The 24,110-nt window shown below is 55.5% G+C and overlaps 1 protein-coding gene across 1 annotated transcript; it reads right to left on the bottom strand.

Moving 5' to 3' along the window:
- Positions 1-1,769: 1,769 nt before the first annotated feature.
- NCLIV_007800 (uncharacterized protein) lies at positions 1,770-22,402 on the bottom strand (the record flags this gene model as incomplete). Its single annotated transcript, XM_003880291.1, has 30 exons — positions 1,770-1,813; positions 1,985-2,020; positions 2,441-2,642; positions 2,856-3,208; positions 3,684-4,016; positions 4,539-4,976; positions 5,366-5,395; positions 5,946-6,075; positions 6,583-6,833; positions 7,256-7,294; positions 7,802-8,305; positions 8,557-8,718; positions 9,520-9,792; positions 9,969-10,073; positions 10,570-10,704; positions 10,890-11,120; positions 11,603-11,671; positions 12,273-12,350; positions 13,111-13,617; positions 14,236-14,298; positions 14,729-14,794; positions 15,502-15,531; positions 15,849-16,091; positions 16,679-17,017; positions 17,661-17,861; positions 18,427-18,870; positions 19,351-19,542; positions 20,289-20,334; positions 21,182-21,360; positions 22,240-22,402. 30 exons carry the CDS (start codon positions 22,400-22,402, stop codon positions 1,770-1,772), a joined length of 5,886 nt encoding a protein of 1,961 aa, XP_003880340.1.
- Between the last annotated feature and the right edge of the window lie 1,708 nt (positions 22,403-24,110).

Raw genomic sequence — 24,110 nt, 5'->3', positions numbered from 1 at the left:
AACAGCTGGATTTCGTCGCAAATGCCTAGCGGGGCTGAAAGAATCCGTCACTGCACCGGCATCCAGAACTGCCTCTATGTTATTGTGTTGTTGGCGTTGCTATGACTGGGGTGAGGGAAAGTGATGAAGACACTTATGTGACGGGAAATGGAACCTGAATTGCAGTGGTGGGAGCCAAGTGCATCTACAGCAAATAAATTTTACGAGGCTTGCCATGAGAGTATCGGGAGTGCCGTTCCGGGGAAAATATTCGAAGCAGGCGCCTTCTCATGTTCGAAAGGCCATATTTACATATTCTTAATACGGTCTTTGCGAACTTCTTTCCTAGCCAAATTTTTCTGTGGGATCCTTTCGTCTCACACGCGCTTCCCGAAGGTAAGGGCTGTATACACGACGGGTCCACCCCATTCATTCGTTTCACCACATTTCACGGCATGAATGCATGGTGGTGTTCAGATAAGTGTTTTCATATCGTGTAGCGATACTTGGGAGTTGCTTCAGCGAGACAGTAGTCAGATTGTTATGAAAAAGGCTGCCTGCTCATCATGCTGTTGAATAGCCTGCAACACGGGTGTCGTATCCTCTGTAAACCACGTTTCTCCGCTGCATATATATATATATATATATATATATATACATGCATGTGCCGGAATTTCCGCATTTTCTAGTATGGGTCAACTGCTGAATCGAGAGTAGCAAGCTACACTCCGTGGGTATTCTGACGCCCGCCGACTTAATCTGCTCTACACTATCAAAGAGAAGAGGCTAATTGCCTGTCCGATACGTGGAGTCGCTTGACGGTAGCGCAACCGAATGTGTTTTGTCAACTGAGAAATACAACACGGCGAAAGGGGCCAAGCACCAGCACTGTTGACACACTTTACCAGAGTCTGCGCATGTGGACATGAAAACAAGGCTGTTATAAGTCCATGGACGGGAACTGGAGTGCGGCGTCATTTGTCCGGACGGGTGGGGCTGCCTCACGTGGACGCTGATTTTGTCCTGTCAAATTCCTAAAGAGGTCAGAGTTAGCCCCATCTCAGTCTGGCACCAGGACTTCGGCAAATTCCCTCACGGCGGATAGTTGATTTCGTCCGAAGCTGACCCATAATATTACGGAATTTCTGCTTCGTAGTCTAGGCACTAACTCCGCTCACAGTCCACCGCAGAAGCTCTCTTGATCAACGAGAGACCATCGATTGTTTTGATCGGAAAGAAAAAGCCGAAGGGCGTGCAGTTTTGAGGTTTTCATTTGTCATCGAGCATTCGACGGGCAGACAAACATAATCATCTGAAACAAATCATGGGGAAACGCCCAGACGGAATCCGATGACCTATATATATTCATACGACACAGTGGCCGTTGCAAAAACAATTTACATACATGGAGCAACCAACTGCAGGGAGCACCTCGTATAAAACGACGGAAGTTGTTCGCAGCACGCTGCGAGAACGCCAATCCCTCGGAGCTCACACAGGGCGAAAAAACGAGAAAATATCCCGCTGCCCAGCAGCCAAGTAACGGACGTCTCTCCACAAACTGCCTATAGAGGACAAGACTATTGAAATAAAATTACATTGATTCCACGTGGCCGTTCATGAACGGCACACATTAACAGAGAGTGTGTAGGCTTTGAACAGGATGCCGGAAGCTCGGAAGACAAGACCGACGCGCTTCCCACGAGTACACCTGCATTCGCTGTTGCCGCCAGCCGACTCGAAGTGTGGTACCACGACGGGCGTTTCTGGTTGTTCCTGAGTACCACTCATCACATGTGCCCAATAGAGATTGGACGGCTGAAGTCCAGGGTGCCTGAACAGGAAATAGAACCGCACACGCCTCAGGGGTTAGGCTTCTAGGATGTCCTCGACCACAAAGGTTTGTAGAAGCGGGAACGTTCGTCATGTCTGGGAAGGTCCCCCCCCCGTCACACGAAACACTGGGAAAGCGATATGCAGTTCTCGGGCACATCCGTGCACTTACTGCCTTCCAGGTTGAGGTGTGAATCGTCGCCAGCTTCTGTACACAGGCGCACGAACATAGCACATCCACGTTAATCAGTAGGTGTTGAAGAGACGTGCAAATCTCATGCCACGAACAGGCAAATCGATCGGGGCAGCCGTCGATACTGGCGCCGTAGACATCCCCATTTCCTTCCCCAGTCTGATGAAAACACGTATTGAGCAGAAGCCTCCCGTTCGGCTGTCTCTTCCCAGCACTGGAAGGCAGCCCTGCCCCTAGCTCAAACAGATCATCGGGGTGTCCTACTGATTCGGAACCCTCAATGCACAGCATACCGCTGCATTGCATTTCCCTGTCTTCACACAAATCGCACACGAACACAGCTCCCTGCGTAGGAAAAACCCTCCTCATGATTCGCTTGACCCCTTTCCTATCGAGCTGCGGTTTGCATATGTTGCTTTGCCTCTCTGTCCTCACCGGGCATTTGCACAGCGACGACGGTGTCGGCGGAGCCGTCTCTCATCGCACGGGAAATGAAAGCTCCGGCGGAAAATGTTGGCAAGGACAGGTGCCCAAGTTCCAGATAGCTTGTTGAAGTGCCCTTATTGCGCTTCAGATCCTTGTCTAGTTGGTCGGCCAGAAATCCAACAAGGCTGCTCTCCCACGTCTGTTCGTGGCACTGTAGACAGACAAGAGGGAACCAAACACGAAGAGCGCGCACGGTGGAAACGGAAAACCTCTACTGGCAGCAAGGAAAAGCCCCTGTGCCTCCACTGAGGCTGTGTGCATTTGTCTCGAGGAACCCTCCTCGTGTTCTGACGCGGCGCACTTTGTCTAGAAACTCGAGCGGTGTGCGTCGGGCTTAGTCCATCCCCTGGGTGGCTTCGGTTACCTGCTTGTTGGAATTGCTCTCAGTCGCTGCTGCCTTCCGGCTGCCTGCCGCCTCGACTGCTTTTTCTTCTCCAGCGATTCGTCCTGCTTGTTTCTGGAACTGAACAAGGGAAAGAGGGCCGTTCTCCGATTTCCCGCCCCGGACCTTCAGTTGCGAGTGGAGCGAGGCGAGCTTCTGCTGGATGAAGCGCAGAACGCCGTCGGAAGTGAAGGACGTGAGGCTGCGCCGCTCCACGGCAGAGATCGGCACAGGGACGTCTACAACCATAAGCTCTCTATTCGGATCTGAGAACGTTTTAGGATTATAACGGAAACTGGCAATGATCCGACTGCCCTTGGCTGGCCCTGAAGCGCCTGAGAACGAAGACAGAACGGCAAGCACAAAGGCCGAAAAAACCAGAAATGTCGAGCCGATGAGCTCCCCAGCCGATTCTTGCCTACCGAGCATTCCTAGCGCTTGACAGGAGACTCCACTCAGACTCTCTCAGGGCTGTGGAGAAAGATAAAAGGATACGACGCAGGGCAATGCGTGGCCGGCGGGAGATAAGGCACTCACAGAAGGTGGAGTTCCATCTCTTCCTGGAGATCTATTCCACTTTGTAACCCTTATCCGCGAAACAGAGAACACATCTCCTGTGAATTATGGCCGTTTCGAAACAGGCACGTATTCGCCTATTCTGACAATTCCTTTTTTCTCTTCTGCCACAGACTCTGCCTCTCTCCCTCTTCTTGTGCTGGCCAGCCCCGCGTTTCTCTTTGCTGCTTCCTAGTCCTCCAACCGTTCGCCGCTGCCGCGTTTTCTCGTCTTTGATGGGAGTCGTTTACGCACCTTCCTCTTCATCGTGAACGGCCTCGCCGAACGAGAGAAAGCTGGATGAGTCGTCAGATGAACTTTTGCGGAGCGACGCTGGGACAGGCATAGACCCGCCTTCGCCAATGACTTTTTCAGGGTCTAGGAGATTCTCTGCTGAACCGCTCTCGCTGCGCGACGCTTGCCCTTTCCCATTCTCTCCCTCGGCTCCTCCAGAGCTCGTGGATTTGATCGACCGCCTTTGAGAAGCGCGTACGGCGCCTCCAGGGGTATAGGCAGCTAGCGATGTAAAGAGACTGTCGGATTCCCACACGGGCGTTACCACTTTGGAGATCTCGCGGAACGCTGGGGCTGTAGCGGAGGCAAGAGCAAGGAAATAATCGACGAGGGATTGAACTGCTGTTCAGTCCGTCACGGTCCTTTTTTGGGGACTGACGACTGTCGATGCGATATCCCGACAGCGGGAAAGACTAAACTGCATGTCTCAGGCCGGAGCCGGTAGGAATTCTCAGGGACGCAGGGTGCTTTCGCCGTGTGCGTCCTAGCGCTGAGGCGTTCGTCTCTGAACGTCGACGCTGTCGGGCGCTTCGCTCACCTCTAAGTTGATTTACGGCTCCACTGTCCAGTCAGCAGGACACCCCGCTGCTCCTTTCCCGCTTCCCACAGTGTTTGCCAGTCCGGCCTTCTACAGCTCGTTAGCTACTCCGCATTTGGGGCACGTGTCTCGTGTTTCGCACTGCATCTTTCCCACCACACCGCTCCACCCGCGTGGCGGCATACCCTCAGTAGGTGCAGCGCCGAGGTCTCGTCTCTGAACAGCGCTCCGTGAATCTCTACTCACTCGGGGTTTGTTGCACTTTCCCTCTGACGTACCAAAGAGACTGTCACGCACGTCGACGCCTCCTGCGAAGCCGAAGCTGACTGCGCTGAGCATGGATCCGACGCCCGGAAGGCGGCCTGCCTCGGCTAGAAGCTTGGAGCCTTCGACATGCATGTAGTACCACGTCCTGAGAAGAATGCCGCCGGCCATGTTGAAGCAGTCCTTGAACAGGTGGGACATGTGCATGGCGGCAAACAGAGCACCGATTTTCGGAGCCTGAGGCGGACGACGCAGCATTGCCCGTCCGACCCGCCGCAGGATGTTGCGGTGGCGGCGCAGAATCCTTTCGCTCCAAACGGTCAGGCCGTGGAGAGCTCGCTCCTTGTCCGTAAAGGGCGTGTCCAACGTGTTTGCGATCCCGCCGTAGAGGGAGGCAGCGGGGAAGGACTTGGATTTATAAGGCGCGTACGCGACATTGCCGGCGGCGACCACTGGAGAGCGAGAGACAGAGACAGTCAAACAAAAAACGCACACGACCGCCTCAGCAGGAATCCAGTAAAGAGGAGCGGAGCCCGACAGACGCCGCACGAGGCACTCCCCCAGGCGCCAAGCAGGAGAGACGTGAAGATCCGCAGGGCTGTCACTGCGTAAGGTAAAACGAAGACGCGGTGAATCCGCTTTCTCCCCTGGAACGCGCCTCGACTGGGAATTGTCTTTAGTTTCGGGTATTTTCCCCCCATCTGCCCCTTGCGGTTTGAGTTTTTTCCCATGGCCCTGTCGGTCAAGAGCTTCAAGGCCGGCAATCGCGGAGAATCGATGCGAGCGTGGTGTTTCGCCAGCATGACAGTTCGATGGCAGTCGACACAACGCTCAGACTTACTCAGGGCCCGGCACTGGCGATAAAGGTAATCTGCAGAGAAACAAGATCGGATCACAGACAAAGGGTAAGGGAGCTGACCGGCACACATGCGAAAAGCAGGCCGTCAACTTGAACTACGCCTCGCTTGGACACAGCGGGCGGTTGTTCGAGGCAGACGGCAACGTGCTAGACAGTTGGCTGCCTGGACGAGGCAAGGCCCGAGGGAAGTGACGCCTGACCCTCTGTGGATGCCACAGCGAGACAGATACAATGCAGATTCGCGCTCCCTTCCCCGGGTCCGCTGCCGCACATGTAAGGTATGCCCCGGAAAATCCAGGCGTCGATGAAGGGACCGCACGACTCCCACGCCCGAGCCGTCGGCGCACCGCTGCGCCGGAGGTCTTTGGCGCTGGACTTCCGGACGAAGCTCTGGTTTTCCAAGCAGCGTGTCCCGAGCTCGCAAGCACAGTGGCGCATGGGAAGGTCGTGTTCTTGTGTCTGTAGCCCTACACGACGGAGGGTTGTCCACACGCGATTGCGGCCCAAAGCGACAGATGAGCGTGCTTGCCCCGCGCCCTCCGGTTTCCTTAGCCCCACTTACGTTTCTGAAAAGCAATGAATCTGCGTCGCCTTTCGCGCCAGTGCTTGTGGTCGGAGGAGCCGTCGTCCGAGTAGTTCTTCAAGAGGTACTTGTGGCCTTGAGCCAAGCGGGCCGCCAAGGTCGAGTGCGCCTGAAAGAGGGAAGAGCCCGACGTCGGGCAGAGAAGTTTGAGGAGTCCAGAGTCCGATTTTTACTGTGGGGCAGCAACAGTAATCAGTCTAATCAGTCTCCCTGGGAAGGGGAAACGCCTTTGAGGATTTGGACCCACAGCTCCCGCTGGAGGGCTTCTCTGGGATGCACACGCTTGAGGACTGGCATCAGAAAAGCGGCGACACAGCAACTGCAAAATACGGGGTGAAAGAGACGTTTGCGCGTCTCTGGGGTAACTCTGTTGGGGTGTCATGAAGGACTCTCAAAGTCGAAAGCGCGGGATCGTTCGCCGTGGAAGGATCGAGGGACAGGGGCTTGTCGACTGCCTCGGAACAGAGCAGAGAAATCTGCGCTTGCCTCTCCCGCCACTGACGTGAATCGGATCCAACTGCAGAGCATCGGATACCTTCCTACATTGCCCCTGAGGGAGACAGGCATTCGTCGACTGGCGCCCACGCCGCGAGTCGACAAGGCTTTCCCCGCTTACCATGTTGCCTCCCTTTTCCTCGTGGCCTCCCGCAACGAGATGTTGCTGCCAAGAAGAGACGAAGATGCCGACTGAGGCGCAGAAGGCAGCGAAAGGCGGCTCGAGCTGTCTGCTGGAGGCCTGCGACGAAATGTATCTCTCGACCGCAGGGGGAACCAGGAGCGACAGACGGAAGACCACGTCCGTCGTCGACTTGACAGAGTCCATGCGACATCCATTGGAGAGTTCGGGATCCAGACAAGAGCAGGTATCTGCAAAGACAAGGAGAGCAAACGGCCGTCATGGTGACACAGAGACAAAAAAGTGCGCAATCGCAGGAAGGCTGCCGACAAGGCTTCAGACAACGCGACAGAGCAGGCGGCGCTCCAAGAATGGATTGTCTAGAGAGCACTGAAATGAACCCCCAAAGGAATGGGACAATTGGCTGACGAAAGCGAGGAGGGGAATTCTGGTGGAGCGAGCCACCAGAAGGAAACAGAGAGATCACGCAGAGAATGACCGAGAAAGTACCGGGAGACAAACACGGATAGAAGGAAGGAAAGCCACGCATGGGGTCTTTTGGCGCCTGGTGAGAATGTCAGAACGGCAGACTTGACAAATGGGTCGAGCGCAGTCCGAAAGAATGCTAAAGAGAGAAAGAAGTCGAAAAGGACCAAGGGAAGATCCGGCGTACCTGAGGTCCGCACCCAGGAGGGCATTCGAGTCATCGGACCTGAAGGGAAGGGAAGCCGAGAGAAAGCAGTGGAGTAGCCACACGGGAGTCAAACCCGGTTTTCACCGAATTCGTGTCTGCCCCAAATGACTGAGTTCCTTCTGACGTCCTCGTATTTCATTCGTTTGCAAGATGGGGGCACCCTCCATCCTAGACGTCCAGCTGTACCAATGCACTGGATCCCTGGCGTGCACCCCCGCTCCACTCAGTGCCGGTGTCTCACCCCACAGCAGGAAACGGCGTCTCAAAATATGAATGAACGGGCACGCGATCATCGCCTGCCTGCTGAAGGGCGTCTCAGCCTGTCCCCCACGTCACCCGTGTTTTGGTGTCATCTATCATGAGTATCCCCAATCCGTTCGCTCCAGATACATCGACATGTATGTGCGCCCGTATATATATATATATATATACACCCATATATATATATATATATATATGTATCCGGCGGTGACGTTCCATGTGCCCGCATGGCATTCATGGCTCTTCTAGTTCTTAGTGTTTTACCATTTTTGGCGGTGAGCATCTTGTTAATGTAGGGCCAGGCCAGGCGTCGAGACGTGGTCGTGGGAGCTTGGGAGGAGCCGAGGAACGCGTTAGGCATCTGGCCTTGGCCCCAGAGAGAGCCGTGCCTGGAGCCGGCAGCGGTCAGACTGTCGGCGGGCGGCAGCTCAAAAACGGTGAAGCCTTGTTTCGACGGCTCCTGAGGGGTTGACGTCGACGCCGCAGCTGGCTCTTCATCGTCTGCCTTTGCGTCCTGTTCCGCCTGGAGGTCGTCTCCTTTTGCGTCCGGCTGCCCCTGGTGCTCGTCTGTCTCCTTCTTCCTGTCCTCGAGGGTCTCTTGCCCATGCGCCTCGCGTGCCATCGCATCGGGCGTCGGTGCGGGCGGCTCGGGTGTCGGTGCGGGCGGCTCGGGCTCGGCGGGAAGCGCGTCAAAGTCCGACAGGGCTTGCTGGATGTCGCTGCGGAGACGCTCTGGCATATGTTCCCGATTGAGGCGAACGCGCATCTCTGGGGTGGAGCGAGAGGAAGGAGAGAGACCGCGGAGCAAGGCATGGAGCAAAGGAAAAGAACAGAGAGACAAGCGCCAAGGAGGCGGCCGCGCGAATCCCACCATGTGTCGTCTCAGTCACCAGGTGCTGGGGAAGAGTTCGCGTTTCCCGCCCTTGTTTTCCGTAGTCCCCTTGCTCCTGGCTGTGTGAGGCACGTGTCTCTGTTTTTGTCGCCTTTTGCGCTGAATTCAAGTCCCTGCGGCGACTCACCGTTGACGGCTTTGTCGAACGCGTGCAACTCCTTGTCGTCGCTTGGCACTTTCCAGAGGGGCCAGCCTAGGGCGTTGTACGCCCCCGCGCAGATCTCGGGAAGGTCCGTGAAGCAGGAAGAAATAAAGTCCTGCACCGACTGCCGGGGCTGGCGATCAAAAACTGAGAGAAATGAGCCGGAGGGAGCGAGAGAGAGAGGCGGTCACGTGCAGAAATGAGTCAAAAGGGGAGTCCTAAGCGAAAGAGCTGACACCGTGGAGAAACCCGAGACGGCCCCCCAGCAGGTGCGCATGGAGTACCAAAGCTGGCGGCCAAGCCGAGATGGACGCGAAGACGGCAAGGGCAATAACGCAGCTCGAGGGAGAAGAGGCAGAGAAAGATTGGGCGGCCGCGCGGCTGGAGAGAGCGGCGGTGCAACGGGCCGCAGCAGAAAAAACACGAGAAAAATGAACAGAAGCACAGCCCTACGAGGACAGACACGTCTCGCATACACCCCGTCTTTGCGTGGGGATATCTCAGGCGATTTCACACGTCGAGGTTCGACTGAGCCGAGCGAAGTCAAGAGCGCTCTTCCTGCTCTGTTCCGTGTCGCTGGCGCAATGCTGCGTGTTTCACATTGCCTTCTCAGTTCGGCTTTGCGCCGCGGGAAAGCTCTATCCACCGAGGAAACAGAAAAAACGCGGCCACGCTCGCAGGGGACGCGCTGCCGTGATTGGCGTGTAGACAGACGCTGGTCTCTCAAGGGAGCCTGTCTGTGGTCTCTTTCTCTCACTTGTGCGTTTGACGGAGGAGAGGATCGGCGCTGCAGTCTCATGGACGGCGCCGCGTGAAGACTCTATCCACCCAGTAGAACAAAAACAGAACACCACCCCTATCACATTGGCCACGCTGTCCCTGCCTTCTCCGCCCCACGAGGAAGGTGGTCTCTGAAAAGGACGCCTGCGTTTGGTGTCTCTATCTCACTTGTGCGATCGACGGAAGAAAGCACGGGCGCCTGGTATTTTGTCAGTAGGGAGTCCGGAGGAGGGACCGCAGTCGAGGAGCGTGGGTTCAGACCAAGCAATTCCTCGAGCACCTTGATCGGCTTCTCGCTGAAGGACGAGATGAGCAGAATGGCTCGTCGACCAGTCAGCTCGTCGGCAGCAGCGGCAACCGCGCCAAGCGGGCTTCGGGGACCGAACACGTAGGAAGGGAGCGGCGGTGGGTTGTCTCCAGTTCCGCGGAGCACGGCTTGAGCTGGAGAGTCGACAAAATCCACGACGCACCGCAGCGAGGATTGCGACGGGAAAAGCGGAGTGAAGAGTGAAAACGCATGCAACGAGACACTCGGGCGGCCTCAGTGGCGGGGCGGTCCCTGGCAGGCGTCCTGATTGACCTGCGACGTGCTGGCACATCGAGCGCGAGTCACGTACCGTCGTGGGAAAGCTCAAGAGCCGTGGTGGAGAGGCGACCTGACGGGAAAGTCCGGATGCGTTCTTCTCCCGTTGCCATCGCAGTCAAGAAGTGCAAAGAAGAGACTGAGAGACAAGCGAGACACACTTGCGATATCTTGAAGGATCTCGGAGGGTGCGGCATCCCTTCTTTTCTGCAGCGACTCCGGCACGCCATACCCCGGTCTCCCACGTGTGGAAGCTGTCGATTCAGAAGGAAGGGACGTCCGTGGGACTCAAGCAGCCGGGCATTTTTATACATACATATACATATATACACATATATACATATACATGTATATACATATATATACATATACATATATATATATATATATATATATACATGTACACATATGCACAAATAGAATTACAGAAACGAGGGTTCAGGTCGAACGCTTTGGTGCTGCTGTTTCTCGCTTTCTGTCGTTTCGTTGGATTCCTGTCGTTTCTCCCTCGCTCCGTGGCCCTAAAGCGGAACACTGAATTACAATAGATTCTCCACCTCTGATACTGGCCGCGTTCTCTCGGGTTGAAAGACTTGCCGCGCTTGGCGTGCTTTCCGTCTCCGCTGTCTCCTCACCTGGCGACATCATCCCACGCATGATGTTGGCAAGTCGTGTGCGTCCGAGCGGCCGCATAGCCGGCATGCGGCGGTAACCGAGCAAGTCTCCGTCGTCGTCGAGGCACTTGTCAATGGCCCAGGAGGCTTCAGGAACTGCGGGGAAAACGACGATAGAAGCGCGCACGCCAGTTCGAGGCACAGTGGAGAAGAACAAGAAGGATGCACGTGCTGCAGACACGGCCCAGCGCGTCTCGCGCAAAGCACAAAACTCGTCAGAGGCGCAGAGAGGCCATACCGAAAGGGATGTCAAAAATCATATTTTGAATCAGATTCCTTACTGTTGCATGCGCCGACGACGTGTTGAAGCAGAAGTTTCGACGATTCGAGTAAAGGAGCTGCTTCCGAGAATGGCAAGCCGCGTAGAAGCGCGGCCGCGAATTTCGACAAGGCGGGGCAGTTCTTGTTGAGGCCTGGATTCTCAAACAGCGGCTCAAGCATCCGGAGAAGATGCGAGCGCATGCACGCCCCCGCATATTGCTTGAAGCGCGTGGCCAGACGACTGGGAAGATCTGAAAAGGAGACGAAGTCAATTGGAGACAACGGTTTGGAACAAACGACGCCAGCACCATTCCATACCGGAAACAGAGCGCACAGAGATTCTCACGTGCGTGCCACCAAAACACATTGTGCGGGCGATCTGTAACCTGGCCGGGGAAACAGCTTGCTTCATTCCCCCGTGCCGGAAGACTCTCAGTCACGAGTCAAACTCGGTTGGAGAGCCAGGGAAAGGTCTTTCCCCACCTGGGAGCTTGCCCACTGCTGCTTGCTCTGGTTTAGGAACGGATGCCTCCGCATGATTTCTGAGATTTACGAGAGATCGCTATGCACGTCCCACAAGGGCTGACTGATAGGTTGGACGGCAACGTCGAGGCGTGAGCGAGTTAAGCTACGGGAGTTCATTTACCGAGTCACACAAACGGCTGCCCGCACAACACGGAAGCAGGTCAGAAATTTGCCTGACAGAGACGAGAGCGAAGCGGTTCGGGCTTACCGAGGGTGGTGTGCAAGTCGAATTCGATTCCGTACCGCCGATAGATAGGGGCGCTTGAATCCGGAGGCACTGACATGAGCAAGCCCGCAAATGGAGGCAACCGATGATGTGCGTGCGATGTGGACTCGACAGAGACGATCTATATTTGGGTGCCAAGCATCATAACTGAGTACAGGGAGAGCCGTCCGTTTGCTGTCGTCTCGCTGCCGCACGTCATTCTCCAGTATGAATCAACGCAACGACGAGGCAGTTCGAATCTCAGAGCTGATTCACACCCAGGCCATCGACTTCTTGGAGTGCCGCCTCTTAGCCACCACAGGACACAAAAGGATCCACAAGCTCCGGAGGCGCATGCGCACAATACAGGAACATGACTTCTCAAGCTACCTCTTGTTGCCGAGAAGCGGCCAGCATACGTTTCTGGTTCAGCGCTCTAGAGGTGTACCCATTGCTCGAAGTGATCAACGGATTACTTCGCTGGAGCACATCCAGTGGAAATCAACGGCTGTCGCCTTCACAAGTACGCCCACGTGAAAGAGGTAAGGGACCAGATATCTCGAGACAACAGGCAAATTAAAAAACTGCTGAATTGAAGAGGATCCGAGGCACGCATGAGCATCAAGTGGCGCAGGAGGAATCTTTCGTGTTCAGGAACCCTGGAGTCGCCTACAGCTAATGAGGAAAGTCTCGTCGTTCCACTTCATCCACGTTCCAGTGGTCGGCATTGTCGCCGCAGAGGGCTGAATATCTGCAGGTCACAGTGCGGCGCAGATCCTGGGGAGCAAAATTTGAACTATGCCACTCAAAAAGATACACTGAAGACACAGGGGAATCCGAGGGCGGAAAAGGAACTATGTAGTGCGGCACCAATCGATCGATGCAAGTGCAAACGAGCGGCGAAAAATTCGGGGAGGTTTGCTGCATAGTTGGGTATTCAAGTCCATGGATCTGGGGGAAAACCCGCGCAGCGGAGTCGAAGCCTGGAGAGTTCTGCAGTCAGGTATCTCGCGTTTGGGAATTCGTTTCCAGGCATGTGCAGCGACTGGGGCGGAGAAGCTGCCAGCTAGCCACCGGCGTGTGGAGGTACAGGTGCAGAAATGTGCGATGTCGTTGGATGGGCAAGTAAGGCCCGCATATTCATCGCACCGTTTACTCCGGTAAATCGACATTTCGAGGGAAATGCTGGGTAACAAATTCAACTGTGCACGTGCCGTGCCACTGACGTAATGCACTGAACCATAAAGCTAATCTGAAAGGGCTAGAGTTAAATATATCTGTACATATATGTTCTTGTACAGACGTGTAACGGCCTACACGTGTGTCTACGAGAAACCAGACTATACTCCCCCCGGATTCCTAGAAACGCTTGGGTTGTCCTGGAGATCGACGACGAACTCACGCAGATGACGACCTGCTCGGCTTCCAGGGTGTTGTCTACATCAAGAGCGGTCCCCAGACGAGTCCTTCCCTCTCGGACTCGAACGTGCCTTCCCCCGCAACTGTCCTACCGTGGAGGTCGAGTATAACAATGTCGTTCATGCGCCGGGCAGAACAGCGGCCGCACCGGCCTTCAGCAACGTCCGCCGACGGCGTCGTCCGCTCGATTTCATCGTCGGCACAAGCTCTGCAGTGGCCAGCCCTGAGGAGCTTGACGGCAATGCGGACCGCCTCCGCATATACGCCGAATTTGCTGTTGCCCAGAAGAAGGGCTTCCAGAGGCGTGTGTGGGTCTTCGATGACTTCGAGCAGGAGAGCCAGATTGCGGTGGACTTGTGGGGCGAGGTGGGTGGCGGAAAGGAATGCGTTCAGCCTCATGGGCAGACGGAGAATGACAGTCATGGCGGTTTGCGAGTTGTCCAAATAGTTCAGACGGACCTGCACGTCGGAGATCCTGGTTCCTCGCGAGCGAGGGTAGACCGTAAGAAACATCCGATCAGCCTCCTGGAGGCGCTTCGCAATGGCCGCCAGTCCTCCATTCAGCATTGGGATAACCACCGGGGCATGTGCAGCGTATTCTGAACGGAGGCATCGGAGCGACAAAACGGAGGCACATGACGGGAGTGGAAAGCAAGGTGTAAATGCCGAGGTCCCGGCGCAGAGGTCTCAGGTGGATGTCCAGCCGAAAACGGAGCCGAAGCGGCTTAGCCTCCGGAATGGGGCCAGGAAAAGAGAAATTCGTCCGTTAGTGACTTCTGCACATCGCGTGTGAACCTCGTTGTGTCACCCCGTCGAGTGAAAATCAGATGCGGATGTCCTTAGATCGCGACACAAAATGCGCATTTCACAGCATGCAAAGACCCACAGGAAGGCAGATAGGTATGATGCGCGCGTTAGGGGAGAAACGGGTAATCTCGATTGTCCAAACCTAGAGCATGGAGACTTCGAAGCCTACAGTGAGGACCGGGAGCAAGCTGCGGGCAGGCAGGCCAGCACTGCAGGGCGCAACGGAAGGCTTCCTTCACATGCGTGGACTTTCTGTGCGAGAGGGAACTTTCGAGATGCTCCTCATACTCTCGGTTTCCGCCGCAGGAAACGGCTGTTAGACGGCCGATGGAATGCTGACATTCCAAGTGAAAACATATACGAGGAAATTCATGCACCGTGTCTGAAACGCGTGTTTCTCAGCATCCTACTTTGTCGGGAAAAGTGGCCCTTGAGGCGGTGAAGACGCGAGAGAACATCCTCTGCTTCTCGAGCTGAAGGAAGTCCGACAGGAAACCACAAGAGCCACATACACGAACGCCGGTCAGGCATTCTCCCAGAGAAACACGATAGTATATAGAAGCCTTTAGGAAAAGACCTCCTCGAAAGTTGGATTTCAATATCCTACTACCTTAAGGTTATTCCACATCGGTTCTGTTCTAGGCTAAGCTGTAAACAAAGGACTCCTTAACATGAACTGATGAGTCAAGTAGGTACTCAAGTAGGTGAAAACCGTTTGCCGTGGGCACTGAAACGAACCCACAGTTCAGCACTCATCGCCAGAAAAAGCATATAAATAATCCGGTCAATCCCTGCACACCCCTGTGTTTCGTCAAGGACGAATCACGTGCCCATACGCATGCATGGCCACGCGGGCTTTCGGACGCGTGTGTATCTACACGACACAACTGAACTTTGGCTTACTGAAAGGCGAGAGATCCGCAAGGGCTGCCTGACTAGCCGGAGCGAGTGGAGTTTTGAGGAGGTCCTCTGAAAAGAAAAAACCCACTTAGGCGTCTCAATGGCAAAGAAGGCGTTTGCAGCTTGCTACTGGTGCAGATCGCCAGCGCCTTCGTGAGCCAACGGAACATTGCTGACGCATGCGTCCGAAGGTACAGCCGACGGCAGAGCAAAGCAGAGGAGTAATCCAGACCTCATAAGAAAGCCGACGATAGACACGTCCGAGAGAAAGCCAACAGAATTCGTGTGTCTCCGACAAGGACGTGATTTCCCTTGTCGATGGCGTTTCCTCTTGCTCAAAAAATAAAATAAAATATAATGTCTTCATCATGATGTGCTGGTGTGCAAGTTAGTGTGACGCCCTTAATGGCTCATACACAGTCGCCCGCCTGCATGTGTGCAGGTGCGTGCATCGATTGACAGGCACACTGGTGCATTTTGTGTTGGTGTCCTTTGAAGGGCATTCTTCTCCAGACGCTGACTTCACCGAACAGACGTGCTTGAGGCGTTGCCCCACGTGTCCGTTATTCCGTGAACAACGAGATAATGTAGGCCTTCGCTGGAGCATGAACACGAAAATAAAACCCCGTCTTTTCTAGTGCTTCCTACGGATCCTCTTTCGCCGTGACAGTGTTGCCATATATATATATATATATATATACATATATGCATATACATGCATATATATGAACATGTTGATATGTGAGCCACATAGGTGGACAACGATGGAATCTTACCAAGGAAAAGGAGAGCTTCAGGAGTGCGCTCTAAACAGAACAGAAGATCGCAGCCATTCGGTTCGAACGCAAGATAACTCACGTTTGTAACGTATAGGCTTCTGTGCGCTATCAAAAGGCCACTTATCGGGCGGTCGAAAGTCTCTAAAAATCAGAGGAGTGTCGCTCACTCCTAACAGCACAGGCCCTCCCGGGTCGTACACACAGATCCATTTCTACGCAGAGATCCATACAGTTGGATAGCTCCACCTTTATTTCCGTAGCAGTGCGCATGCAAATGCCCACTTCGGCTCGCGGCGCCTGACGAACAAAGCAATTGCAAGACATTCAAGGTCACTCGCACTTACTGACGGAGAATCCAACTCCGGATTTCAGGTTGGTGAAACCAACATCGACGGGGAGACCGTAGAAGGAAGTGTAGTAAAACGGGGCCTCTGTCTCGATGTCTCTGCTTCTCTCTGTCGGGTCAATCCCGTTGAAAGGTGTGAAGATACGCTTGCGTCTGTGGAAGGAGCCGACGGCGACCGTACGCGATCCCTCCGTCTGGACATACACCGGAATCGACGCGTCCAGGTCCTTGCCGCGGTAGTCTAAAACGCACAAGAGCAAACATTCAGAACCTTTGAGAGGCATCAGCTTATTCTGTCGAACTGATCTGCAACTCTTCGCCCCAGGCGACATCCGCGTGCCCGTCCAAACCGGTTTCCTCACAGCAAACGCTGCGGCAGCCCCCTTGGGAAGTCAAGAGGCTGCTCCACGACCTTCCATTCCTCTGCAGGCCGACCGTCCTGCATTTGCCGCCAAAAAGCGAAACTGTCGCGGCGTGAACTTTCTGCACCGGACTATCGATCCCCGGATGCGCAAAGCCTACGCGGGTCTCCGTAAATTCCTGGATTCCCCTTCTCGGCCTTCCCAGACACTCTCTCCACCCACAAACACGTTGACTTTCTGCACACGGCCCATAAGCTCACAACCCCCCCGCTTTCCCTCCTCTGGCTCCTGTGTCGTTTTGGTAGGCGACCCGCAGTGCTGCGTCTCCTCTCCGTCAGGTCCTTCGCTCTGTCCCCTTTCTATTTCCTTCTCCACTGTTTCCACCCCTTGACGCCTGCATACCCCCCCCCCCCCGCCTCACGGCCGTTCCCTCTTTCCTAATTTCCGTCTCCCCCCTGAGACTTACAGAGCTGCTTGAGAACTGCGCGAAGGCCGTCAGCTTCCCAGAGGTCGTAGACGAGCACCTGAAAGACTCCCTCCGGGACGCCGTCCTCCTGGTTCAGCAGAATAGAACCGGGTGGCAAGAGCAGAGGCCGTGCGCCCTGGCCCGGCCTTTGCCCTGGCGCGATCATCAGCAATTGCCCTTGCGAGTGGAAAGCCGCCAAGTGGACAACTTCGCACTCAACTGGAGTACCGTGCGGCACCTCGGACTTCAGCAGCAGATGCGGCTGCAGCGCGGCCAGCGACGCGCCGATTTTACACTTGGCTTTCAGCGCCTGAGGCTCCCACGACACTGGACTCGCAACTGAAGGGAGGCAACAGGGGTGCGGAGACAAACCAAGACGGGCGTCCTAAATCTCCAGAAAAACGGTGCTACGCTTTTTCCGAGGCACCGGTGCTACGTCTCACCCCCCAGGCCAGCAGATGCTTGCAGCGTTCTGTGGATGCTCGTGCGCGCACGAAAACACAAGACTCGCGGATGGGCCGGACAGCGTAATCTCAGATTCAGTCGGATCGAGAAGAATTCCAGAGAGAGAACAGACCGCCGGCAAAAGAGAGGTCGAAGAGAACAAGGAGCGGGCTGGGCAACGCTCTACATAGGCGACACACACGACGCAAGCCGACACGGGAGAACGCGATGGCGAGCGCGTCAATGGCTTTCTGGGGCAACATTCAACGCCCCTGGAGGAACTGGGTCAGACGACGCAGGACAAGCAGGGACCTTTTTACATGGTAGACAGTCCCCCTTTTCGCTGTTTTTCCGCCGCACGATTCTGCCTTCGAGACGGGAAGCGTGTGGAGATCGGATATATCAGGGGCAGAATATCGCACTTTCAGTTTCCCATCTTTCCTCCGCAGAAGTCCTCAGCGGTGGTTTCGAATCTGTTCCTCGTCTCGACGCAGGACGCTCCACAGAGGCACCGCGAAGGACTCGGATTCTTGCCTACTTTCCACAATGACAGACGAGTTGACAGACGGGACGTAGGGGGCGGTGAAGTGGTGCAATGCGGTTTTCTGGACATTCCCGTCTGCCCCACGCTCCACTGGATGCGACGGGTCCGTCGAAACCGACAGGAGCAGCGTCGCGACGGTGTGCGAATCGGGCCCCAAATCGCACGTCGGCGGCTGACTCTTCCCCGCAACAGCCACTGAAGACGCGACAAAGAAATCGCAGAGACGAGAGATCGGATAAGAGCTGTAGCGCCTTTGATCAGGCAAACACGTTCCGTTCCGCTAGCACCAGATTGTCTTGCGCATACTTAGGTGTGAAGGAACTGCTGAGGGTCTGAATACAGAAGGGAAAGTCCTTAACAAAGTCTGGGAGGTGGCGAGAGAAGCGAAATCGAATGACGTGCAGGCACCGCCCAGAGATGTGGCTGTCGCAAGCATCCCGGAACTCGGAAGAAGAGTCAGCGCTACACTCCCACAAGTGTCTCTTGTTTGTTCTGCGCATATAGCACGGCGAATCCCTGGATTCACCGATTCGCGTGGCCTCTGACCACTTCTGGACACCCACCCATAGCGCCGGGTTGCTCCTTGGATATCTCCGCTTCCTTTCCTCTCATAGGCTCCCCCCGTTCACTGTTCCCCCAGCCCCCCCACCCCCCCCCCAGCCTGCATGAACCTATGGTGCCCGCGGCTTTCCACTTCGCGTTTCGTGCTGATCTCGGCCCCGTTTATCGTTCCCGATTCCGCTGGCAGGAGACCTCTCACCGGGAGTGAGCAGATTCGCGGCGCTTGCCAGTTCGCCTCCTCCGACGGGAATGTTCTGGTCGAGGTGAGCGAGGGTCTCTCCCTTCTCGGATTTCATGCAGACGATCGGGCCGCCGAGGACGGGAAATGCGGCGCCGTCCTCTGTACTGGCCTCAGAGCGCGGTCGCAACAAGAACACTTTGTCATCTCCGTCGTGGACGAGGTCTTGTCGAGCAACCGTGCAGACCTCGACTTCCTCGCCGGTTTTCACCAAGGGCGCAGGCAAGTGGGCGGCAGGCCGGAGCGAGGAAACAGGAGAAATCGAGTGGGAGAAAGGATCCACTTGTTCCACGCCTGTGAGCGCCGGGAAGTCCACGGGAACATTCGGGGATGGGGCTTCGCAAATGCCCACAGACATCCCGAGGAGCTGCTCAAGAAGGAACGTGCCCGTTCGCCGCGCCACCACTGAAGCAAGCACAAGAGCATTTCAGCAGCGGAATCGCTCAAGAGAGCGATGAAGCCAGATACCCGGATGCGGCGTTGCTCACGGTCTGTTATGCACAAAATCGACGGAGTCAAAGCACGCCAGGCTACAGACTGGTCAGCTGGACGAGGAAGGCACATTCTCAATTCGCGCTAAATCTGAAATGCTGCACCATCCGACCTGAAGGCGCCGGAAAAAATCTGGGAAACCTAGAAGAGAGATGCAACACCAAGGGGGAGTCAACGGCGGGGGGAGCTCGAATGGAACCGGGACACGCGTTCACGGACAGCTGGAAAAAGGCGGCACTCGCTCCCGCTGGAACACGCGAACGAACCGGTGAAGGTTTCTGTCGGTGTCCGTTCCCTGAAAGGTGGGCTGTGCATGCACCGGTCCCGCAGTCTGCGCCAGCAGGCAGAACCGGAGAGGAAGCGGCGAGACTCCCACTGCCCCGGCCCTCTTACGTGTCGAGAGGCTCGTGGACACAAAACGTCCGAGGTTTCCAGGAAGGAGTTCGTAGACAGCGGTGCTGGATCCCACCGCAACCGATTCTTTATCTTTCAGAGGTCTTAACACGCCCTTGTCTCCGACGGCGAAGCACTGTCGGGCGATGTCCGCACCGCAGGCGATGGGCGCATTATGGTCTTTGTCGAACACTGCACAAACCAGAGCGGGAACGGAGTTTATAGAAATCAAAGGCGGGCTCGCCGGCTACACTGATGAAGCCTGACGCGCTTACCTAAGACACGCGCTCCGGGTGTCTGAGACCACCTGGAGTCCTCCTTAGGTATCCGAGACACTAAAACAAATCTGGCGACTCCAACGTGAGCGCGCAGAATCGCGAAGTGGCGCGGCACAGAGAGACGCTGAGTCAACCCGCTGTCCCAAGCAGACATTCCGCAGGGGAGGGAAAAGGGGAGTTGTAAACGGGAGGCACGTTGCGCTAAGGAACCCGGCGGGCAGTTCAAGCGATGTTTGTAAGAGACGCCAGGCGTCTGTAGTTACGTTTCCCAGTCTCTACCAGTGTGCAATAAGGCGCGCCGTCCCATTACTGTCGACGGCATATCCACACAGGAGTTTGCACGACCGAAAGGTGGACGGAGATGTAAATGGACCCAGCTGAGTTCGAAGTACCCTCTACCCCAACACAGATGCACGCACTAGCCATATCGATATCAATATATATACATCTATATATATATATATGCATATAAATATGTATATATATATATATATATATATTCATACATTGCCCTGCACATGCATGTACGGAGCTGAATAACGTTGCGCACGCGTCTTGATCTTTCCGGCATGTGAGTACGAAAGTCGAGGAGCGAGCAAGGAAAGGGCGCGCAAGGAGCGCGCTCAGGGCGAGAAACGCCAGAGCCGACAGCAGACGCACCAGGGGTGAAGGTGGGAGTGTTCGCGTCCGTTGGCATGTAGGCGACCTGAATCGATGCGGAGCAAGAGCGGGGAGAGAGTGGGAAAGATGAAAACAGAGGGACTGTTGGAAAGAGAACCGGAGAGAGAGTGGAAAAGATGAAAACAGAGGGACTGTTGGAAAGAGAACCGGAGAGAGTGGGAAAGATGAAAACAGAGGGACTGTTGGAAAGAGAACCGGGGAGAGAGTGGGAAAGATGAAAACAGAGGGATGGTTGGCAAGAGATCCGGAGAGAGAGGAGGCAACAACGACGGTGGAAAGCGGTCTTCGACTGGAGGCTGTCCAGCACGTGGCGCCGCGGGTGACACACGCGAAGGAGACGCCGACACGCAGCACAGAACGTGAGTGTGAAGGAGACACTCAGGATCTGACCTTGAAAGGACAAAGCCGACAAGACGGTCAACGAGGTGACAACGGAGAAGGAGCACGAAGGCAGATGGCACGGCGTGAAACCGGGGGACAAAGCAAAACGGTGGAGGTTCGGAGGGGCAACGTGAGTGCCGAACGGCGTTTACGAGCAAACGTGGAAGGACGGGAGAGCGAACGAGGGAGGCTGGAAACGCGTTCTTGGAAAAACGGAAAGGAGGTCGGAGGACGACGAGGCATATGTACAGGTCTGCCGCTTTGCGCATTCAGATTGGTCTATGTGAACGGGAGCAAAAGCCCGCGGCACAGGGGTCCGAAAAATACGGCACAAAAACCGATTCAAAAAGTGCACATGTCCAGCGGCCTCCTTTCAGGAATTTTTTCTTATGCAGACACGAACCCGAGGCGACGTCATTTCCCGACAGAAGTGGCGATCCCGTGAAGTGTGTCGTGTCTTGCGCGCGCATGCCACGTCGCCACTTGCTCACCAGCTTTCTGAGAGTGGCATCACCGCGGGTTGCAGGGTCGCATTCGAAAAGTATGGTTCCGGCGGGAACTGGCGACAGGCCGTCCTGGAACTGGAACTCGATCTTGTTCTTTGCGAGGATCGGGACTTCCTCGATTAGCTCGAATCCCGAGGGGAGAACTTGGGGCGCCGCCATGTAGGCTGCAGGAACGACACAGCCAGACCACGAGACCTCTTAGTTTCCACTTGGCGGGCCGGCAATTGAAACAGCTGGAACGCGAGACGGGAGCCGAGCAGAGGCCGAGAAATGCGCGATAAGAATGAGGACGCAAACCGACCAAGTGGACTGAGGCCAGACGGTTGAAATCACAAACGGGAGTGAAACAGAGGAGTGAGACGGGTGGAGGGGCGGCAACCCAGAGTGAGAAAAGGAGCAGGGGGAAAATGGACAGGGTGAAGGCACGGCGAGAAAAGGGGACTCCATTGAAGTGGACCGATGCAGTGGAAAGGACACGAGTAAGACAAGCACGGGAATCGTCCTCTGGCTGAGGCGAAGGAGACACACTGAGGGAAGAGCAAGGGGGTGTAAGGCGAAGAAAGGAGAGGCAACGTCTGCGCGGAAGGGAATGGGTGGGAAGCATGAAGAAGGAGAGAGTAGGCAGCTGGAACAAAGACGCCGCACAAAAAAGCCACGTGGAAGGAATAACGTGGCACAGGGAAAACAGGCGCGTGATCGCAGGATGAAAGCTCAACACAAGGCGAAGAAAGGAGAGGCAACGTCTGCGCGGAAGGGAATGGGTGGGAAGCATGAAGAAGGAGAGAGTAGGCAGCTGGAACAAAGACGCCACACAAAAAAGCCACGTGGAAGGAATAACGTGGCACAGGGAAAACAGGCGCGTGATCGCAGGATGAAAGCTCAACACAGGAGAGCCTTTAGACGAACGCGAGCGTCGGTAAAGACTCCGGGAGAGGCTGCGTCACTAAATAGAACCGTGTGGCCGAAGGAAAAGCAGGAGTAAACAAAGTGGGGCGCTTAACGCTAATTGCCAGAGTAGCTGACCATGTGCGATGTCTTCTTACTTTTGGGCAACGATGCGCCCCGTGCTGGAACCCGTGGTGGAGACGGTCCAGCGGCAAGGGTGAAATCGCCATGAAGGCACTGGAAGGCGATTGCAAGGGAAACGAGTGCGGACCTGGCGATCCCGCCGAGAGGAGTTGGCATCAGCCTCCGTCCAGGATCCATGTTGAGTCAAAAAAAAATTCAGTTCGCCGAGTCAAAGTCGAAGATTCCTCACGGTGCGGATTGCCTCAAGTCTACACGCCCGCCTTCGACGCCCCCGTGGAGCCTCAGGACCACCGCGCAGCAAAGCGGTCCTCAAAGTAAGCTTCAGAAAGAGAACGAAGTCGAACCGCGAAGTTCTCGAGCGCCTGGCGGCCACAAAAGCGATTTGTCTTTCTCGGTAGCGGTGGTTCCCAAAAGGAAAATTCAGTGTTCGCGCCGGCAAAACGGATTCGGGTTGTCCGCTCCCGGACACGGCCCGGTCGAAAATAGACTTGAGTGGCTTCAGACGAGAAAAAAGGTAAAGAGGAGTGTAGACTGAATCGAAAACTCGCCAAGTCCTTTGGAGAATCAGCATGTCTTGTCGTTCTCTGAGACTGGACAGAGAACGAAGTGGAACGGCTAGGAGATGCCCGGCACAGCTGGGAGCGACACTGAGGGTTTCCTAGCGCGTCGGAGCGGCGTGTTTTGTTTGCGTAATAGCATTTAGACAGAGGCAAACGTAGATGTAGAGGGCGACTCCTCAACACAAATGCGGTCGCATGATATGCAACGGGGCAGCCGAAGGATAAACAGAAAAAGGCAACGAATCCGCCGGGTCTCCCCCTTCATGTCTTGCTCCGTCCTGCAGGAAGACCCGAACCGGTCACGCGACAACGAGCGTCACCACATGGCGAATGACCTTCATTGGCGACCAGAACTCTCACGAAATTGACAGGAAAACGTCTATACTTCCTCCCTGCAGCCGAGAGGAGACAAAAAGCCGAAGCGCCAAGTGCTTGTGCAACGGAGCGAACAGCATGCGTCATTCTCTCCACCGCTGTATCTGCCCGGCCCATGTTCTCTTTAACTCTGCGGGGCACAACGCTAGAACACGGTCAGCTGGGTGAAGTCGGCGGTCGCCCAACTCCCTGGGAAAGCACATCCTCATGTGTATTCCGCTATAGTTCCCTTCCCCAGCCGAGGCTTTTCACTTTTTTGCAAGAAGACAAGTCTCAATGTCGACCGAAAAGGCTACAGATGAAAATCCACCGCCGGGATATCCAGGCGTCGCGGCGGAGTCCCCGGCGCCCAGGCTGACCAGCTTGTCTTGTTAGACGGTCAGCAGCGGAAGCCGCGGGGGGCGGAGCCCCTCAACTTGTCCGTCACTTTTTCGTCAAAACGGAAAGGCCACTGCAAAGCGCGTGTTTCAGGGGGAAGAAGTCATGATCGAAATGCCAAGAGGAAAGCACGAGACTGTTTAGAACGACGGATCGTACGCGGCGTCGCCGGTGTGTCTCACCTCTCACGGGCACGGAGGGCAGTCTCGGGGCGGCCTCGCCTGGCCTGAGCTTTATGGAGCGGAGGAGAGGGTTGGTAGGAAAAGTAAGGGAAAAACCTCTTGTTCACACGAGTCGAACGCTACATGTTTTTGTTGCCCTCCAACTGTTGTATCGGCTACACCTGGCCCTCGGAACGCACTGGAACTGCGAGGAACAGCATCGGTGAGCTGGAGGCCCTGTCAACTCTAGCGAATTTCCAATCCACCGTAGAAAACACGCTCGATGTGGTTGGAAAAGCCTCGCGCTGAGTTTCAGTCTCTTTCGCTACTCTGCTACTGCTGACCAGGGGTTTTCTCCGCGTACGGTGGAGTTCGAGTGGACGATTTGTGGTGGGGCGCATCCCCCGAGGC

Source organism: Neospora caninum, chromosome III, assembly GCF_000208865.1.
Source record: "Neospora caninum Liverpool complete genome, chromosome III".
Classification (NCBI taxonomy): Eukaryota; Apicomplexa; class Conoidasida; order Eucoccidiorida; family Sarcocystidae; genus Neospora; species Neospora caninum.
The sequence above is the reverse complement of the archived record's forward strand: the minus strand, read 5'-3'. Positions and strand labels throughout refer to the sequence as shown.